This window comes from Protopterus annectens, chromosome 2.part1 (genome assembly GCF_019279795.1).
Source record: "Protopterus annectens isolate FY-2018-M chromosome 2.part1, PAN1.0, whole genome shotgun sequence".
NCBI classification, from domain to species: Eukaryota; Metazoa; Chordata; order Ceratodontiformes; family Protopteridae; genus Protopterus; species Protopterus annectens.
The window spans coordinates 964,595,092-964,609,565 of record NC_056729.1 but is presented as its reverse complement, the minus strand read 5'-3'; the positions used below and the strand labels follow the sequence as shown (position 1 = coordinate 964,609,565).

The 14,474-nt window shown below is 42.4% G+C and overlaps 1 protein-coding gene across 1 annotated transcript in view; it reads left to right on the top strand.

The window, feature by feature from the left end:
• Nucleotides 1–14,474, top strand: part of CPEB2 (cytoplasmic polyadenylation element binding protein 2) — a 568,627-nt gene that overhangs the window by 540,696 nt on the left and 13,457 nt on the right. Inside the window, exon 9 of the mRNA XM_044063518.1 lies at nucleotides 8,055–8,198. Within this exon, the coding sequence (XP_043919453.1) occupies nucleotides 8,055–8,198 (144 nt within the window). The remainder of the gene's footprint in view (nucleotides 1–8,054; nucleotides 8,199–14,474) is intronic.

Genomic DNA, 14,474 nt, shown 5'->3' with positions numbered 1-14,474 from the left:
AATGGCATTTGTCGGTCCGCATACAGTGGATATCCCCAAAAAGAGAAAGGATAAAGAAAGGGACATACCACATAAAGTTAGGCCTTCAGATGACTCTGCCCTGAAGCCAGCCAGCAGCATAGCAGAATTCAGTGAGGTGCCTACGCAGCGCCTGAATACCCTCTGCTACGCCTCCATAGGCCTCTATCGAGACCCATTCTGAGTCTGGTATGCCGCCGGATCAGACTACATCTGCCGAGTTTTCGGTTGTCAGCTCCGCAATTGGGTCCGAAGCCACTGTGCAGGCACCGGCTTCTGAGGAGGCCTTTTGGATAACCAATGCAAGACAATGACCAATGACCATGCTGCCGGCTAAGTCTGCACCCAGGCCCATTGAAACACTAAGACCTAAAAGCAGAACCACTCCCAAAAAAAAATTTCCTAGCCGCCATCTTCCAACCTGCTCAGTCACAACAGCTTCTCAAGATGGCTGAGGATCTTCTTACTCTAATCAGAGGTAATCAGACTACCCCAGCTAAAAGAAAATGGGACATTTCCCCAGAAATTCTATCAGAAACAGACTCAGAAGAATCTAACTTTTTGGATTCAGGCAGTGAACAACAGCCCCTTACCACTTTGAGGATTTTGATGCAGAGGAATCTATCCCATCTCCTTTGGAGAGACCTTACACACCCTTAGGCAACATTTCCAATGGGAAGTTCAGAATTATCCTCAATCTAAGAAGAGGCTGAGAGTTTCTGGACCTTCCCCAGCGCCATCCCTCCCATTTTAGATGTGGTGGGGGATGTTTTTATGGAGTCTAGCCTCACACCTGATGCACTGCCTCTTGTACTTAGAAAACCTGATTGGTACTACAGGGTGCCAGACACCCACAAATATGGGGCTAAGGCCATTTCCTCCAAAAACCCTATTCCATCTGACAAAGATAGCAGAGCTCTGGACAGATAGGGTAAACAAGTATACACCACTGCTACCTTAACTGGTAGAGCTGTAAACTGCCAGTTCCATATGTTAAAATATCACAAGGAAAATCCAAAAATGCTGCAGGCACAGAGTCACCAGGAGTCGTTCCTGTAAAAAGCTTTATTTGGTACAAACTAAGCAGTAAAACACCTCTGGTTAAGCGCTTTCATCCATGTAACACTGGACTTCATCAGAACTTCATCAGATGCAGTGTTATATGGAATAAAGCGCTTAACCAGAGGTGTTTTACCGCTTAGTTTGTACCAGATAAAGCTTTTTACACGAACGACTCCTGGTGACTCTGTACCTACAGCATTTTTGGATTATCATTGTGGTATTGTTGCTGTGTTTGCACTGCTTGGACTATTTCTATGTTAAAATATCAGCAACATACCTTGAAACTTTAAAAGCAAAAAAATTCCTTCTTGCCAGACAGTCCAGCTTCCAGAGAGCTAGGAGAACTCTTACACGCCAGCTCTCAAGTGGTAAAGCATTCCCTCCATAGTGGATACGATGCCCTAGAAGTCTCTAGCAGGGCTGCGGTGGTGGGGTCGGTTATTAGGAGGCATGCATGGCTGAAAGAGCAACCTCTCCCTGATCATGTCAAATCCAAACTCCTAGATGCACCCCTCGATAAGGATCACTTGTTTGGAACTAAAGCAGAAGAGGTGATCAGAAAAATGGAGGATAAAGCCAAATCAATGCAGACAGTAAAAGATTTCCTCCAGGTTCAACCTCCCAGATTCAACAGGAACTTTCTCACCAAACACTGGTCCTTTCCTGCCTGGGCTAGACTTGTGAAAAGGAAAGGGCACAGGGACAGACCCTGCAGGCAGCACCTACAAGGACAGCAGAGGCACAGACAATGGACCTGTACAACCCTCATGACAGGGAGTTCTAAGTCCACTTCCTACCCAAAGGATTCACATTGACTCCTCATCCACCTTCTGCCCCCCACCTCCCACAAAGGTTAGGTGGAAGGCTATTCCTTTTCAAAGAAAACTAGCCATCCATCACAAAGGACAAATGGGGCCTAAAAATTATTTACCAAGGATACAAATTCACTTTCAAAGAAAGTTCAGTCTTGTCAGGGTACCCAGACATTCCTACAAGTCAGCGGGCACAAGCCCCTCCATATCCCTATAAGGGAGTCCTGCAGAAGGTTCCTTCACTTCAGGGTAGGCTCACAACACTTTCAGATGTTCTTCGTGTTTCACTTTTGCAGTCATCACACTTGGGTTATCTTGCCAATGGTAGCCCTCAGTCAGGCCGAATACCAGAGGCTTAGTATTTCTGCATTGGTTCCTGTCACTTCAGGACTGATGTCAGGTCGTCAGTGGTATAAAAACAGCCGATGCCATTACATCAGTCTTTCTTGCCGAGGAGCCCAAAGCAGAAGCAGGTCGCACGAGTGCTGGTCGGCCGCTGTCTTGAGTTTTTGTTTCCGAAATTGAAGTTGAAGTCTTCTAAAGCTAAGTACCCCATTGGGGATCCTTTTTTTTTCTTGCTCTAACCAATGTCAGAAAAAATTGTCTCGCCTGTGGAAAGCAAATACCACACTGAGATTTTCATTCTTACTGCGTCACCTGTTTAGGCCCAGACCACGATGTCCCTCACTGCCGGTTTTGTGCTTTGTTCAACGCCAGAGCTCTACGTCGTCGGGCCCTTATTGTAGCTAGATATTTTTTCTCTTATCCTCCCTGAAAGCTCGCCATGACCCTTTGGCACATGGCCTCAACCATGCAACTACACCCGCTAGCACAGTTCCTGCCAGGCTCTCTAAACTCTCTGGCAGACAACATAAGCAGAAACCTTCTGTACCACAGAACCTTCACCCTTGTAACCCAGAAATGGGGCACCCCTAAGGTCGACCTCTGCTCCCACTCCAATCATCAGCTCAGAAAATTCTGCACCAGTGAACCTCACAGCAAGGCCTGGAAAGTGGATGCTCTATCTTTCCAGTGGGTAAACCCCTCGGTCTATGCATTTCCCCCTCTACCACTCATATCAAGGGTACTGCTCAGAATAAGGGAGGAAAAACCGAGGGCAATCCTGATTGCTGTAGACTGGCCACACCAGCACAGGTACCCCCTGCCACCATGGCACCTACCTCAGATCCCTACACTCCTGACCTAGGGGAATGGAGAATTCATGCATCCCCAATTGCGGACCCTCAACCTGGCAGCCTGTCTTATTCCCTGACCCCTCAAGCTGCCAGCCTAAGCAAACAAGTCCTAGATGTTCTACTTGAGGCCAGACACCCCAGTACTAGGAAATCCTATGCTGACAAATGGAAAAGGTTTTACACCTGGATCCAGACCAAGGGAGCCGAACGGCACAGCCCTCCCTACCTTACAGTCGCAAATCTACCATTATTGTCTTTTGCATCATTCTTGGAGCCCCTCTATTAATTAGTGTAATTAATCCCTCTTTCCTTTGTCCTTGATGTTCTGCTTAATATTCATCCTGAAATCCTTTCTTTCTCAAATTCAGATGCTCATTTCTTTCCATGTGTGTCTCCTTCAGCATTGCTGTGTTCACTTTGCATTTCTTAACATAATTCAATAATCTTTCCTTTTCTTTACCTGTAAGGTCCATTTACATTCTAAGATAATATGGATAGCATAGCCATTGTACCCACCTGTTATACATGACAAGTTTTTTGGATGTGTATTTCCATCCTTTGTGTTTACCTGCGTATAGTGTTTGGCAGGCTGATCATTTGTACTTGTATCTTCTGATCGCCATTTGAACCTGTCACATTTTTCAAGACTTTTTGTTTTACCAAAAACCCTCAAACAAAAAATTAATTTAAAACATGTCCCGTACCCTATTTAACCTAGAACAAATGCTTAAAACTGTGTACATCGTCAAACTTGGTTTAATCCTTCAGATAGGAATAGTTGCCCCAAACTGACATCTGTAACCACAGGCATTACCTAACCTAGCCTCATGAAGCACATGCTACAGCCTTTGTTCCTATTTACACTACCCCATTACATAAAAAAGGTTTGTACACTTTCAGGAAACATTAGCTTTTAGACCTAAAAAGCATGTACTGGCTATCTTTAAATAAAACTAAATTGTACACTGTTCTATTAAATGTGTTATAGTATTGAGGCTGCTGAGGGAGGCTATCATCTCTTATTCACGTCCCATAATTTCAAATTTTATTTTTCACGGAACTGCTTGCCATTGTACCTTTAAGATACGAATTTATCTCTGCAAAGAATGCTCAGAACTCTCAAGATTAATTGCTTGAACTTTTTGATAGCTCGTCGCCATGGAAAAGTACTCAACTGTGAATCTTTCTAAGTTTCACTCAGAACAGAATGTATACTTGCCTTCAGCTGCATAGTTCTCAACTCCCACTGACTATTTGCTACTGAAAAAAGCTGATATCTTTGCAGTTGTAAGAAACTTAGCATTTTTCATGTCTTTCATAATTTTGCTTTAATTTTAAAACCTACTTATTTATAACAATTTGTTTATACCTTAAGCCAAATGCATTAATTTCGAAATTCATTCTTTTAAAAATAAGAGAAAGTATTTTGATTTTACATATAATCCCTACGCCAGCGGCCAAAGATCACAACATATTAATAATAAACTTTGTTTTGCCCAGCCTTTCTTTTCTTGTACTATAAAGATTATATTCCTTACAGTCAGCCTTTCTCTTGTTATTATACTGTAAAGCTTATATTCCTTACAGCTAAAAAGTACTTGTTTAATTTTATATCTTTAACAAATACAACAGTCACTGAAAAGACTCCCCCATTTTTAAAATACCCCCCGACTACACACTGCACAAAATTGCTTTATTGTATGTAACATACAGTTTAAATCGTGGCATGTTTTTTACAAATACTAAGAACAGCATTTGTTTTGCTTAGTTACTTTTATCCCCTTTTAGTGTCCTTCTAAACATTAATGGCATAAATTGGGATATATGATTTACAGTCCACCCACAATTTTTAGCAAAGTCACAGAAACCTGGTTCAAGGCCTCTGAGAGTACCTCGGCCTTATAAGGCTACAATGCCTTCCACAGCTTCAGACCGCAAAACGAACATGTGAGTACCAAAGGAGGCGGTGTTTCTATCTATATTAGAGATAAATTCACCTCCCTGCTAGTTAGACTTGACAACTCCATGGAGTTGCTTCATGTTCAGATTACATTGGGTAAGACCCCCATTCAAGTCATAGCTAGTTGTAGATGCCCCCTCCATGGATCATAATGCGTACAAGGCCTACTTGACCAAACTGGAGTCAATTAGTATTTCCAAACAGTCTGGTCATGGGGGAGATTTCAGTTATCCCAACATCAACTGAGAAATTTACTGTAGCCCTAACTCACTAGCCTTCTTTCTTCTAACAGTACTTTTTGAGAAGTCTCCTACGTATCCAGCTTTTTCTTCATTTCAGCTAACTAGCCTGATCTGCAAGGCCATGGAATGGATTAACATGGACCTCATTTATAAGGACATTGTTAACCTCCAAACACTCGATCCCACACAGTTTGGTTTCATCAAGAGGAGGTCATACCTGCTAAATTTGGTCGACTTCTTTGAGGCAGTCACCAAAGCCATGGACGAGGGGAAGACTGTGCACACCGCCTACCTTGACCTGGCCAAAGCCTTCAATACTATTCCCCACTTGAGTATAATAGATAAACTCTCTCAACTAGGCATCAATCCATATGTTACCAAATGGGTAGCAAACTGGCTTACTGATAGAACCCGCCTAGTCAAAATAGGGGAAGCCACTTCAAGAAGTAGACCCGTAACAAGCAGTATGTACCACAGGGATCAGTCTTGTGACCTGTGTTGTTTGGGATATACATTTCTGAGGTGCAAGCCAAAACCAGTGGGCTATGGCTGACCAAGTTTTGAAGACTACAAGCTGGGTACTGTTATCACTTCCCCTAGTGATGTTGACATCTTCCAAGAGGGTCTCACCCAAATAAACGACTGGTGCCAGAAACATGGCCTCAAACTGAATGCCAAAAAATGCATCATCATCCCTTGTGAAGAGAGTGACGTCCCCAAAAATTATCACATTAATAACAAGGTCCTAAGCACACAATTAAACGTGATGGACTTGGGTATCCAGGTTGATAGCAAACTGACTTTTGACCACCATATTGCCTCCATTGTACGGAAAGCTTTCTACATGGCCCACTTCATTAGTAAGGGTATCTCATCCAGGGACAAGGAGGTCATAACATCCCTGTATTCTTCCCTTATAAGACCCATTATTGAGTACAGTGCCCCTTTTGGCATGTACCACAAAGTGCATGCAGCAGCTGGAGAGTCCACAGAGGTTCCTCACCAGGAGAATCCAGGGCCTCAAACATCTACCTTACACAGATAGGCTAAAAGCCCTGTCCCTCTCCTCAGTCTCATACAGACTCCTCAGAGGTAACCTCTGTCTGGCATACAAATGATGAGAAGGCTGCATATCCTCAAGTTGAGCTCCACTCAGGTAACCTGCATACATGACCTCAGTCTGGTCTGTGGCATCAATAGGACTTAATTGGCGGGCCAGATTTGTGTCCCAGAGATTCTCCCTTCTGTGACATAGACTCCCTCTGCACATCAGGCAGAGTACCTCATTAACCCTTTTTAAGTGCAGCCTCGATACCTGGATGGGGAACAGAAAATGCACCCCTGGGATTCCACCTGTGTCCCTGATAGACAGGGACATCGGGTGCTGACTTGGTGCATGGGCTAAATCCTTGGCTAGGCTTATAAGGGCCTCAGGGCCAATAGCCTAGTAATTTCTTATGATCCTGTGATTTTTGCAGTTTTATCAGTTCTGAGTAGCCAGTTAAAGCTTCTATTTTTTTCTAGCATTTTGTTTTTTGAGTTGATATGTTTCATTTATTGTAATTATCTCTTGAGTACATTTAATTTATTCTTTCCTATAAATTACTGGAAGCCATCTCTTGAACCAGTGCTGAAGCTTGAACTGCTCTTTCCTTCCATAACTTTGTTTTCCTTCATTTTTTTATGGTTGATTTTCTTTCAGGTTTTTCAAGTTTCCTCTTTGCTTGCATACCAACAGCGAACTTGCTAGTTAGTAACCAAATTTTACCCAAAAAAAAACAGCTTCAGTAGCACACAACTTTTTTCCTCCTCATTTTCTGTTTTTAAACTTTGAGAGCTGAAGTTAAGCTGTTGGTCAGAGTGTAGCCAAATTGGAAGTCCCTTTTTATTCTGTATGTAATTCGCTCTCTTACATTAAACTTGAGTTTGTGTAGTGTTTACTACATGATATTCAACAGTACTGTATTTTATGTAATTATCATTTGCATTATTTTGTTTTTTCTTTGCCCATTTGTGGCTGAAAGGGTTCCATGACCAGCCCCTTTACCCAATTATCAAATAATAAGTTAGTAATCCAGATCCGTTTAAAAATCCAATTTTCTTTGAAATATCACTGTTAAATAAAATCAAGTAACCAAAAACATTTATGTAATGCCAGCATTTTGATAAAAGCAGGATGTTTGATTGTTAACTAAAAGTAGATTTTGAATGTTTGATAACCCAATTTGTCATTGAGCTAGCTGCATTCATCATTTTGTGTTTTATATTATGTCACATTGATTGGTTTGCATTAGTGGACTTTTCAGTGATATGCTAATTTTGCAATCTATGTTGCACTTAGGTAGCGTTCTTTGACCTCATTCACTTTTTGTTTCAGTAGCAATGTAATTTGTAGGGCATATTTGTAAAAGAACCTCCATTCAGATTATGCAGTAGATGATTCTTTTCCGGGCAAGAATATAGTTGCTCTGTTTTGCAAAACTGCTATATTAATTCCTTTGTGGCAGAGCTTTTTCTAGGCAAACGTAGTTGATAAATGGACAGATGGTTAGAATTGCATTCAGATCATAGTAATTTATTACAGATGCTGATACCGTACACTGGAAGTCCTGTTACTGTGTTTTCTTGACATTCTTTGATTAATTCATTAGTTGATTGATTTAGATGTATGAAAATGTTTGCAAAATGCAAATAAATTATATAAATACATTATTTAAAGATTGCAGATAATTTTCCTGTTTTTTCCTTAACCTTTTTCCTGAAGTTGAGTTGGCTATGATAATGGACCGTCTTTATGGTGGAGTTTGTTATGCAGGAATTGATACTGACCCTGAGCTGAAATATCCAAAAAGGTGCTGGCCGTTGCTTTTCCAATCAACAAAAGTTACATTGCTGCCATCAGTGCCCGGTTTGTTCAGCTTCAACATGGTGATATTGATAAGCGTGTAAGTAATCTAAGAGATTTATTATTGTTGTGTCATATGACGCATGTAAATTGAGGAAATTAAAATATTTGGAGCCTTGCATTCTCAGATTTCTAATTTGATTGTACTGAATTATGTTACCCTTTTGTTAAGTGTCACAGGAAACAGTGATGTTTATCATAAGGCTCATTACTGCAGTGCATTTATACAACACAGGATTATCCTCATGTCAGTGTCGGTCAAGTGTCCATCCTTTAAGAGGAGTTGGACATTTCCAGACCAGGACAAGGTTGTCCTCCCCACCAAGAGTATCACAGGAAACTTGTCTGTAAAGGGGAGAGTAACTCTGCTCCATCTTCAGTTCTTCTTGACCACAGACAGGGAGTGAACAGTAACTTGTTTTGTTGGAGTGTGAACAGTAACTTGTTTTGTTGGAGTGTTTTAGCTCTTTCAGCTAAAGCTTCAAGGTCAGTAAAAAATCCTGTTGTGGCACTTCTGCCTTTTTGTAGTGAAGTGAAATTTGACTGTTTTTTCTTTTTATTTTTTTTTTTTGCTAGACTGGATCTTTCTCGGATTATTTTTTTTTCCTTTGACTAATTATGTCCAATCTAAAAGTTAATAATAAGTGCTATTAGGAGGTAAAGTGAGGTTTCATGAAGTACCATGATGTGATTGGGGTGATGAGCCACTTTAGACCTGGGAAGTATTTAATTTCAGTGCCTTAACTGCACTAGCATATGGGGATTGGTGGTGGGGGACACTTTAGATACATTTTATATTTCAGTTCAGTGCCTAAATGACACTGGCAGCAGTATAGAGATGGTGAGTGGGAAGCACTGAACATCAGAGATATATAATTTCCTTAAGTGCCTTTAGCAACAGTGCCGGCAGTAGTGCAAGATGGGGGAGAGGGTGGAACTCTGTTCATTAGGGGTGGTCTTGATTCACATGCTTTCATCTTATTTCAGAGCTTGTTTGCCACTCACCATTCTCAGACAAGCTTAAAATGACCCAGGCTTCCCTCTAATGCATTTGTTGGCAGAGTTTGAGTTTTCCTGGCTAATATGACCAAGGCTTGTGATTCTTCAGTTCCATTTGCCTCCAGGGCTTGTGGCTTCTCACCATTTCCTATTTCCTCACAGTGGCTCTCCTTGTTTAGGTCACTTTGTTTGCAATGCTGTAATGACTGTTTTGGCTAACCCTCCTTTGCTGAATGCTTGCATTTGTTATACATTTTCTTATGTTTGTAAATACTCATTATTGGGAAAGCTAGCTTCAGAAAGCATGCAGTATGAGAGTACACGCTACTGCTCCAAGATAATTACCATAAATGTGTTTCTTTAGGACCTAGGCATTTGGACGAGGATTGATATCCTCTATATCACTGTTGCACTTTTCTTTACTAAGGGATCCCTGCCAAGGGTAGTCCAACATCTGGCTTAGTGTGCTTCAAAGCCTAAATTTGAAGATGTCCTCGACGTATGCTCCCTGCTCATGGGGTAGGGCTTAAAGGTGAGAAAGCATACATGCCTCAGAGACTTCTTTATCACCGGTCCAAACACCATCTTCAATCGTTGGTCTAAATGTACGTCGCCTGTTGGTTACCAAGCCATTTTCAGATGAGTGCCCATTTGTTGTTTTCTTATTATCTTGTCTTTTTTTTTTTTTTTTTGTTGTGAGGTTACATGTCATCCAGAAAGGGAAAGAGTCAGTGTAGGAGACAGATTCCCCCCATATGGACCATCAAAAGCCGTGTTTGTTTTGCTTGGGTGCTTCTCTTGACCATACACCATGCCCGATTTGTTAAGCATTTGCCCTTAAGACTCTTCATAGTCATCTCTCCTCTTTGACTACCTAGAGAACCAGCATCTTAAGTTATTGGTGCAGTGTTGCAATGGCAGAATCATCCTGGCCAGAAGGTCAGACATCTGCCAAGAAGACCACAAAAGCTAGGTCAGGATGTTCTTCGTTCCACATTGCTGCAGTCCTTACTATTGGGTAGTCCGCTGTCCAGTCGGCCCGAATACCAGAGTATAAGGCTGAAGCGTCGTGGTCAGGCGCGATGACTGGCGTCGAGGCATCGTCCAGGGTGCTAATCACGCTTATGACCCACGGCGTCATATCCTCAGTCTTTTTGCCGCATGGTATAACCGATGCAGAAGCAGTTTTGCTTGAGTGGCAGGTTGGCGTTCACAAGAAATATTTCGAAGCCGAGGTTTCAGACCCGAATCAGAGTTGGCTAAGTACCCGTTGGGAACATTTTGGTTTTCTTGCCTCAGTATTTAACCGGATGTCAGAAAATTGAATAACTGTATTTCTTGTGGGAAACAGATACCTCATAGGGATTACCATACCTTGTGTATACCTTGTTTAGGGCCTGAAACGCGGCGTTGTTGGATGCCGCTCTTGTGCTAGGTTTAACAAAGCGCACTATTAAGAGACGGTTAGAACTGTGCCAGGTTAGTGTTTGGGAAAGCGTTGCAATTATAAAATGCCGTGTGCTCCGGCGCTTAAACCGTCATTCAAGAAGCGCAAGGACAAACAGCGAAGCCTAGGGTTGAAATGAACCGGCGGTCGGGACGTCGGTTCTTTAGAAGAGCTCAGTGGAGCCAGAGGTTTTGCCAGGAGTTTCTTTGAGCTCTCAGGCAGAGACTTTATTGTTACAGGATGCCTTCTCAGGTAGGCCAGGCTGAGGGGCTTCTCAGGTAACTGTTCTTCCCTCTCTTCCCAAGGTTGTAGTTAGAGCCTCTCCTTCTGTTGCCAAAACTTCTGCTGAGAGGTAGGCCAAGTTCAGCTTCTGTGGGGGCTTCTCCTAGCATTTTCCAGGTTCTGTGCCTAAGAAACACATATGCTTAAAATGGCAGAAGATTTGATTACTATGATTAGAGGTTCTATGCCCCTCCTCATAAGAGGCCTAGGGTGGAACCGGGAGTTTGATAGTTTTGAACAGTGTTCAGAGGCTTCTAAGTCTTCATGCGGAGAGATTTGCAGGAGTATCCTCCTTATTCTGATTCGGATGTGGATGATTCCATCCTACAGCTTCTCCTCCTGAGGGGATTTCTCATTTTCAGAGACTCTGCATTCCATGAGGAGCACTTTTAAATGGGAAGGTCAGGATTACTCTGATTCAGGAAGAAGGCTTAGGGGAATTCTTGTTTTTGCCCCAGCATAGGCCCTTAGCTATACCTCCTGTGTTGAATGTGGTGGAAGATGTTTTTGCGGAGGCTTCCTGAACCCTGATTCTTTGCCTCCAGCTCCTGTTAAACCCTGATAGGTACTATAGGGTGCCTGAAGCTCATTAGTATCTTTTTAAGAGTCCTAGGGCAGAGCTGGAAACTGTTTCTCAGGGACCTAAAGGTGTTCCAGGCCTCTGTGGTTAAAACCCTGTTCCCACTGATAAGAGGCAAAGGGCTTTGGATAGATGGGGAAAGAAAGTGTATACTTCTTCCACTTTTAGCCATGAGAGGCGTTGAATTGTCAGTTTTCACGTACGCTAAAATATCAAAATTATCTCCTTTCTACAACTGAAATCTAAGGTGGATGCTTTGGCGGAGGTATTGAGTGTAAAGAGTTGCTGGATTTAGTTCATGTGTCTGAACAAGTGGGTAAGCATTCCTTGCAATGTGGTTAGTGAGCTCCTGAGGTGCTGCCCTATTCTTCCAGGATCCTGGTGAATCAGAAAGAGTTTGAAATTTTGGATTTTAATCGATGGGTTTGGCTTGGGGTTTAAAAAAATGGGCAAACTATCATCAACTTAAAGTTTTAGGTCCCCAAGTTTGAAATCCTTGGGGTGACATATGCATGACCCAGTTGGGGAAGTTGCTGGTAGGGGGGCTAATTCTTTTGGGAAAGAAAGGAGTTCCTGAAATTCTGGGGGGGGTTCATCCCCAAACACCCAATCCTGCTTTTAGCTCCAAGATTTGGGCCCTTGCCTGTCTTTTGGAGGGGGGAAAAAAAAGAATTTTAAATTAAATTCCTTTGGGATTGCCTTTTTTAGTAGTTTGACTTTTTTTTTTTTATTTTTTTTTTTTTTGCTAGACTACTTTGGGATTTTTTTTTCCTTTGACAAATTTTGTCAAAAAGTTAACAATAAGGTGCATTAGGAGGAAAAATTTCTAATACCATGATGTGTTTTATGACCCACTAGACCTGGGTAAATTTTTCCCAACTGCCCCTTATGGGGTGGTCACTGATAATACATTTAAGTTCATCCCTTGCAGCAGAAAGATGTATCCCGACATAAAATAAAATTTAAGTGCAACGGCAGTTCAAAGATATGGAATCTGTTCATTAGGTGGCTTGTTTCACATGCTTTCATCTTATTTCAGATTGTTTACTCACCATTCTCAGACAATTAAAATGCCCAGGCTTCAATGCATTTGTTGGCAGAGTTTGAGTTTTCCTGGCTAATATGACCAAGGCTTGTGATTCTTCAGTTCCATTTGCCTCCAGGGCTTGTGGCTTCTCACCATTTCCTATTTCCTCACAGTGGCTCTCCTTGTTTAGGTCACTTTGTTTGCAATGCTGTAATGACTGTTTTGGCTAACCCTCCTTTGAATGCTTGATTTGTTATACATTTTTTTTGTTTGAAATACTCATTATTGGGAAAGCTAGCTCAGAAAGCATGCAGTATGAGAGTAGCTCCCAAGATAATTACCATAAAGTTTTCTTTAGGACCTAGCATTGGGGCATTGATATCCTCTATATCACTGTTGCACTTTTCTTTACGGGGATCTGCCAAGGTAGTCCAACATCTGGCTAGTGTCTAAACCATTGAAGGATGCCCCAGATGCCCTGCTCAGGGTAGGGCAAAGGTGCTACTCCTAGAACTTCTTTTCAGGTCCAAACACCATCTTCAATTTGGTCTAAATGTTCTGTTTTCCAAGCATTTAGATGAGTGCCCATGTTTTTTCATTATCTTGTCTGTTGTGAGGTTACATGTCATCCAAAAAGGGAAAGAGTCAGTGTAACAGTTTCCCCCATATGGACCATCAAAAGCTTTTGTTTTGTTGGGTGCTTCTCTTGACCATACATGTTTAAAGATTGCCCAAGACTTTCATAGTCATCTCTCCTTTTTGACTACCTAGAAACCAGCATCTGTTTTTGGGTTGTTGCAATGGCAGAATCTTTGCCAGAAGGTCAGACATCTGCCAAGAAGACCACAAAAGCTAGGTCAGGATGTTCTTCGTTCCACATTGCTGCAGTCCTTACTATTGGGTAGTCCGCTGTCCAGTCGGCCCGAATACCAGAAAAAGGCGGGCGTCGGTCGGGGCGCATTAGACGGGCGCCAGTCGCAGGGTACTAATGCGCATGCCCGGGCTCATATCCTCAGTCTTTTTGCCGCATGGTCCGATGCAGAAGCAGTTTTAGTGCAGGTTGGCGTTCTGAAATTTTCAAGCCGAGTTTCAGACCAATCAGAGTTGGGTCCCGGGGGAACATTTTGGTTTTTCTTGCCTCAGTATTTAACCGGATGTCAGAAAAGTGAATAACTGTATTTTTTGGGGAAACAGATACCTCATAGGGATTACCAAGCCTTGTGAATACCTTGTTTAGGGCCTGAGCACGCGTTGTTGGATGCCTCTTGTGCTAGTTTAAAAAACGCACTATTAAAAAAGGTTAGACTGTGCCAGGTTAGTGTTTGGGAAGCTTTTAATTATAAAATGCCGCCGGATGCTCCGCCCCCAAAAGCGCAAGGAAAAAAACCCCCCCTTTTCCCGACGCCGGTTCTTTAGAAGGCTCAGTGGAGCCAGAGGTTTTGCCAGGAGTTTCTTTGGAGTCTCAGGCAGAGACTTTACTGTTACAGGATGTGCCTCTCAGGAGGTAGAGGCTGAGGGGCTTCTCAGGTAACTGTTCTTCCCTCTCTTCCAAGGTAGTTAGAGCCTCCTTCTGTTCCAAACTTCTTTGAGAGGTAGGCCAAGTTCAGCTTCAGTGGGGCTTCTCCTAGCATTCAGGTTCTGTCCTAAGAAACATATGCTTAAAATGGAGAAAAAACTTTAAATGGGGAAGGGGCCAGATTTACTCTGGTTTTTTTTTTTTCCCCCCCCAGGAAATTTAGGCTTAGGGAATTTTTCTTACCCCGGGGCAAATTTTTAAGGGCCCTTAGCTATACCTCCTGTGTTGAATGTGGTGGAAGATGTTTTGCAGAGGCTTCCTGAACCCTGATTCTTTGCCTCCTGCTCCTGTTAAACCTGATAGGTATTATAGGGTGCCTGAAGCTCATAAGTATCTTTTAAGAGTCCTAGGGCAGACCCAGAAACTGT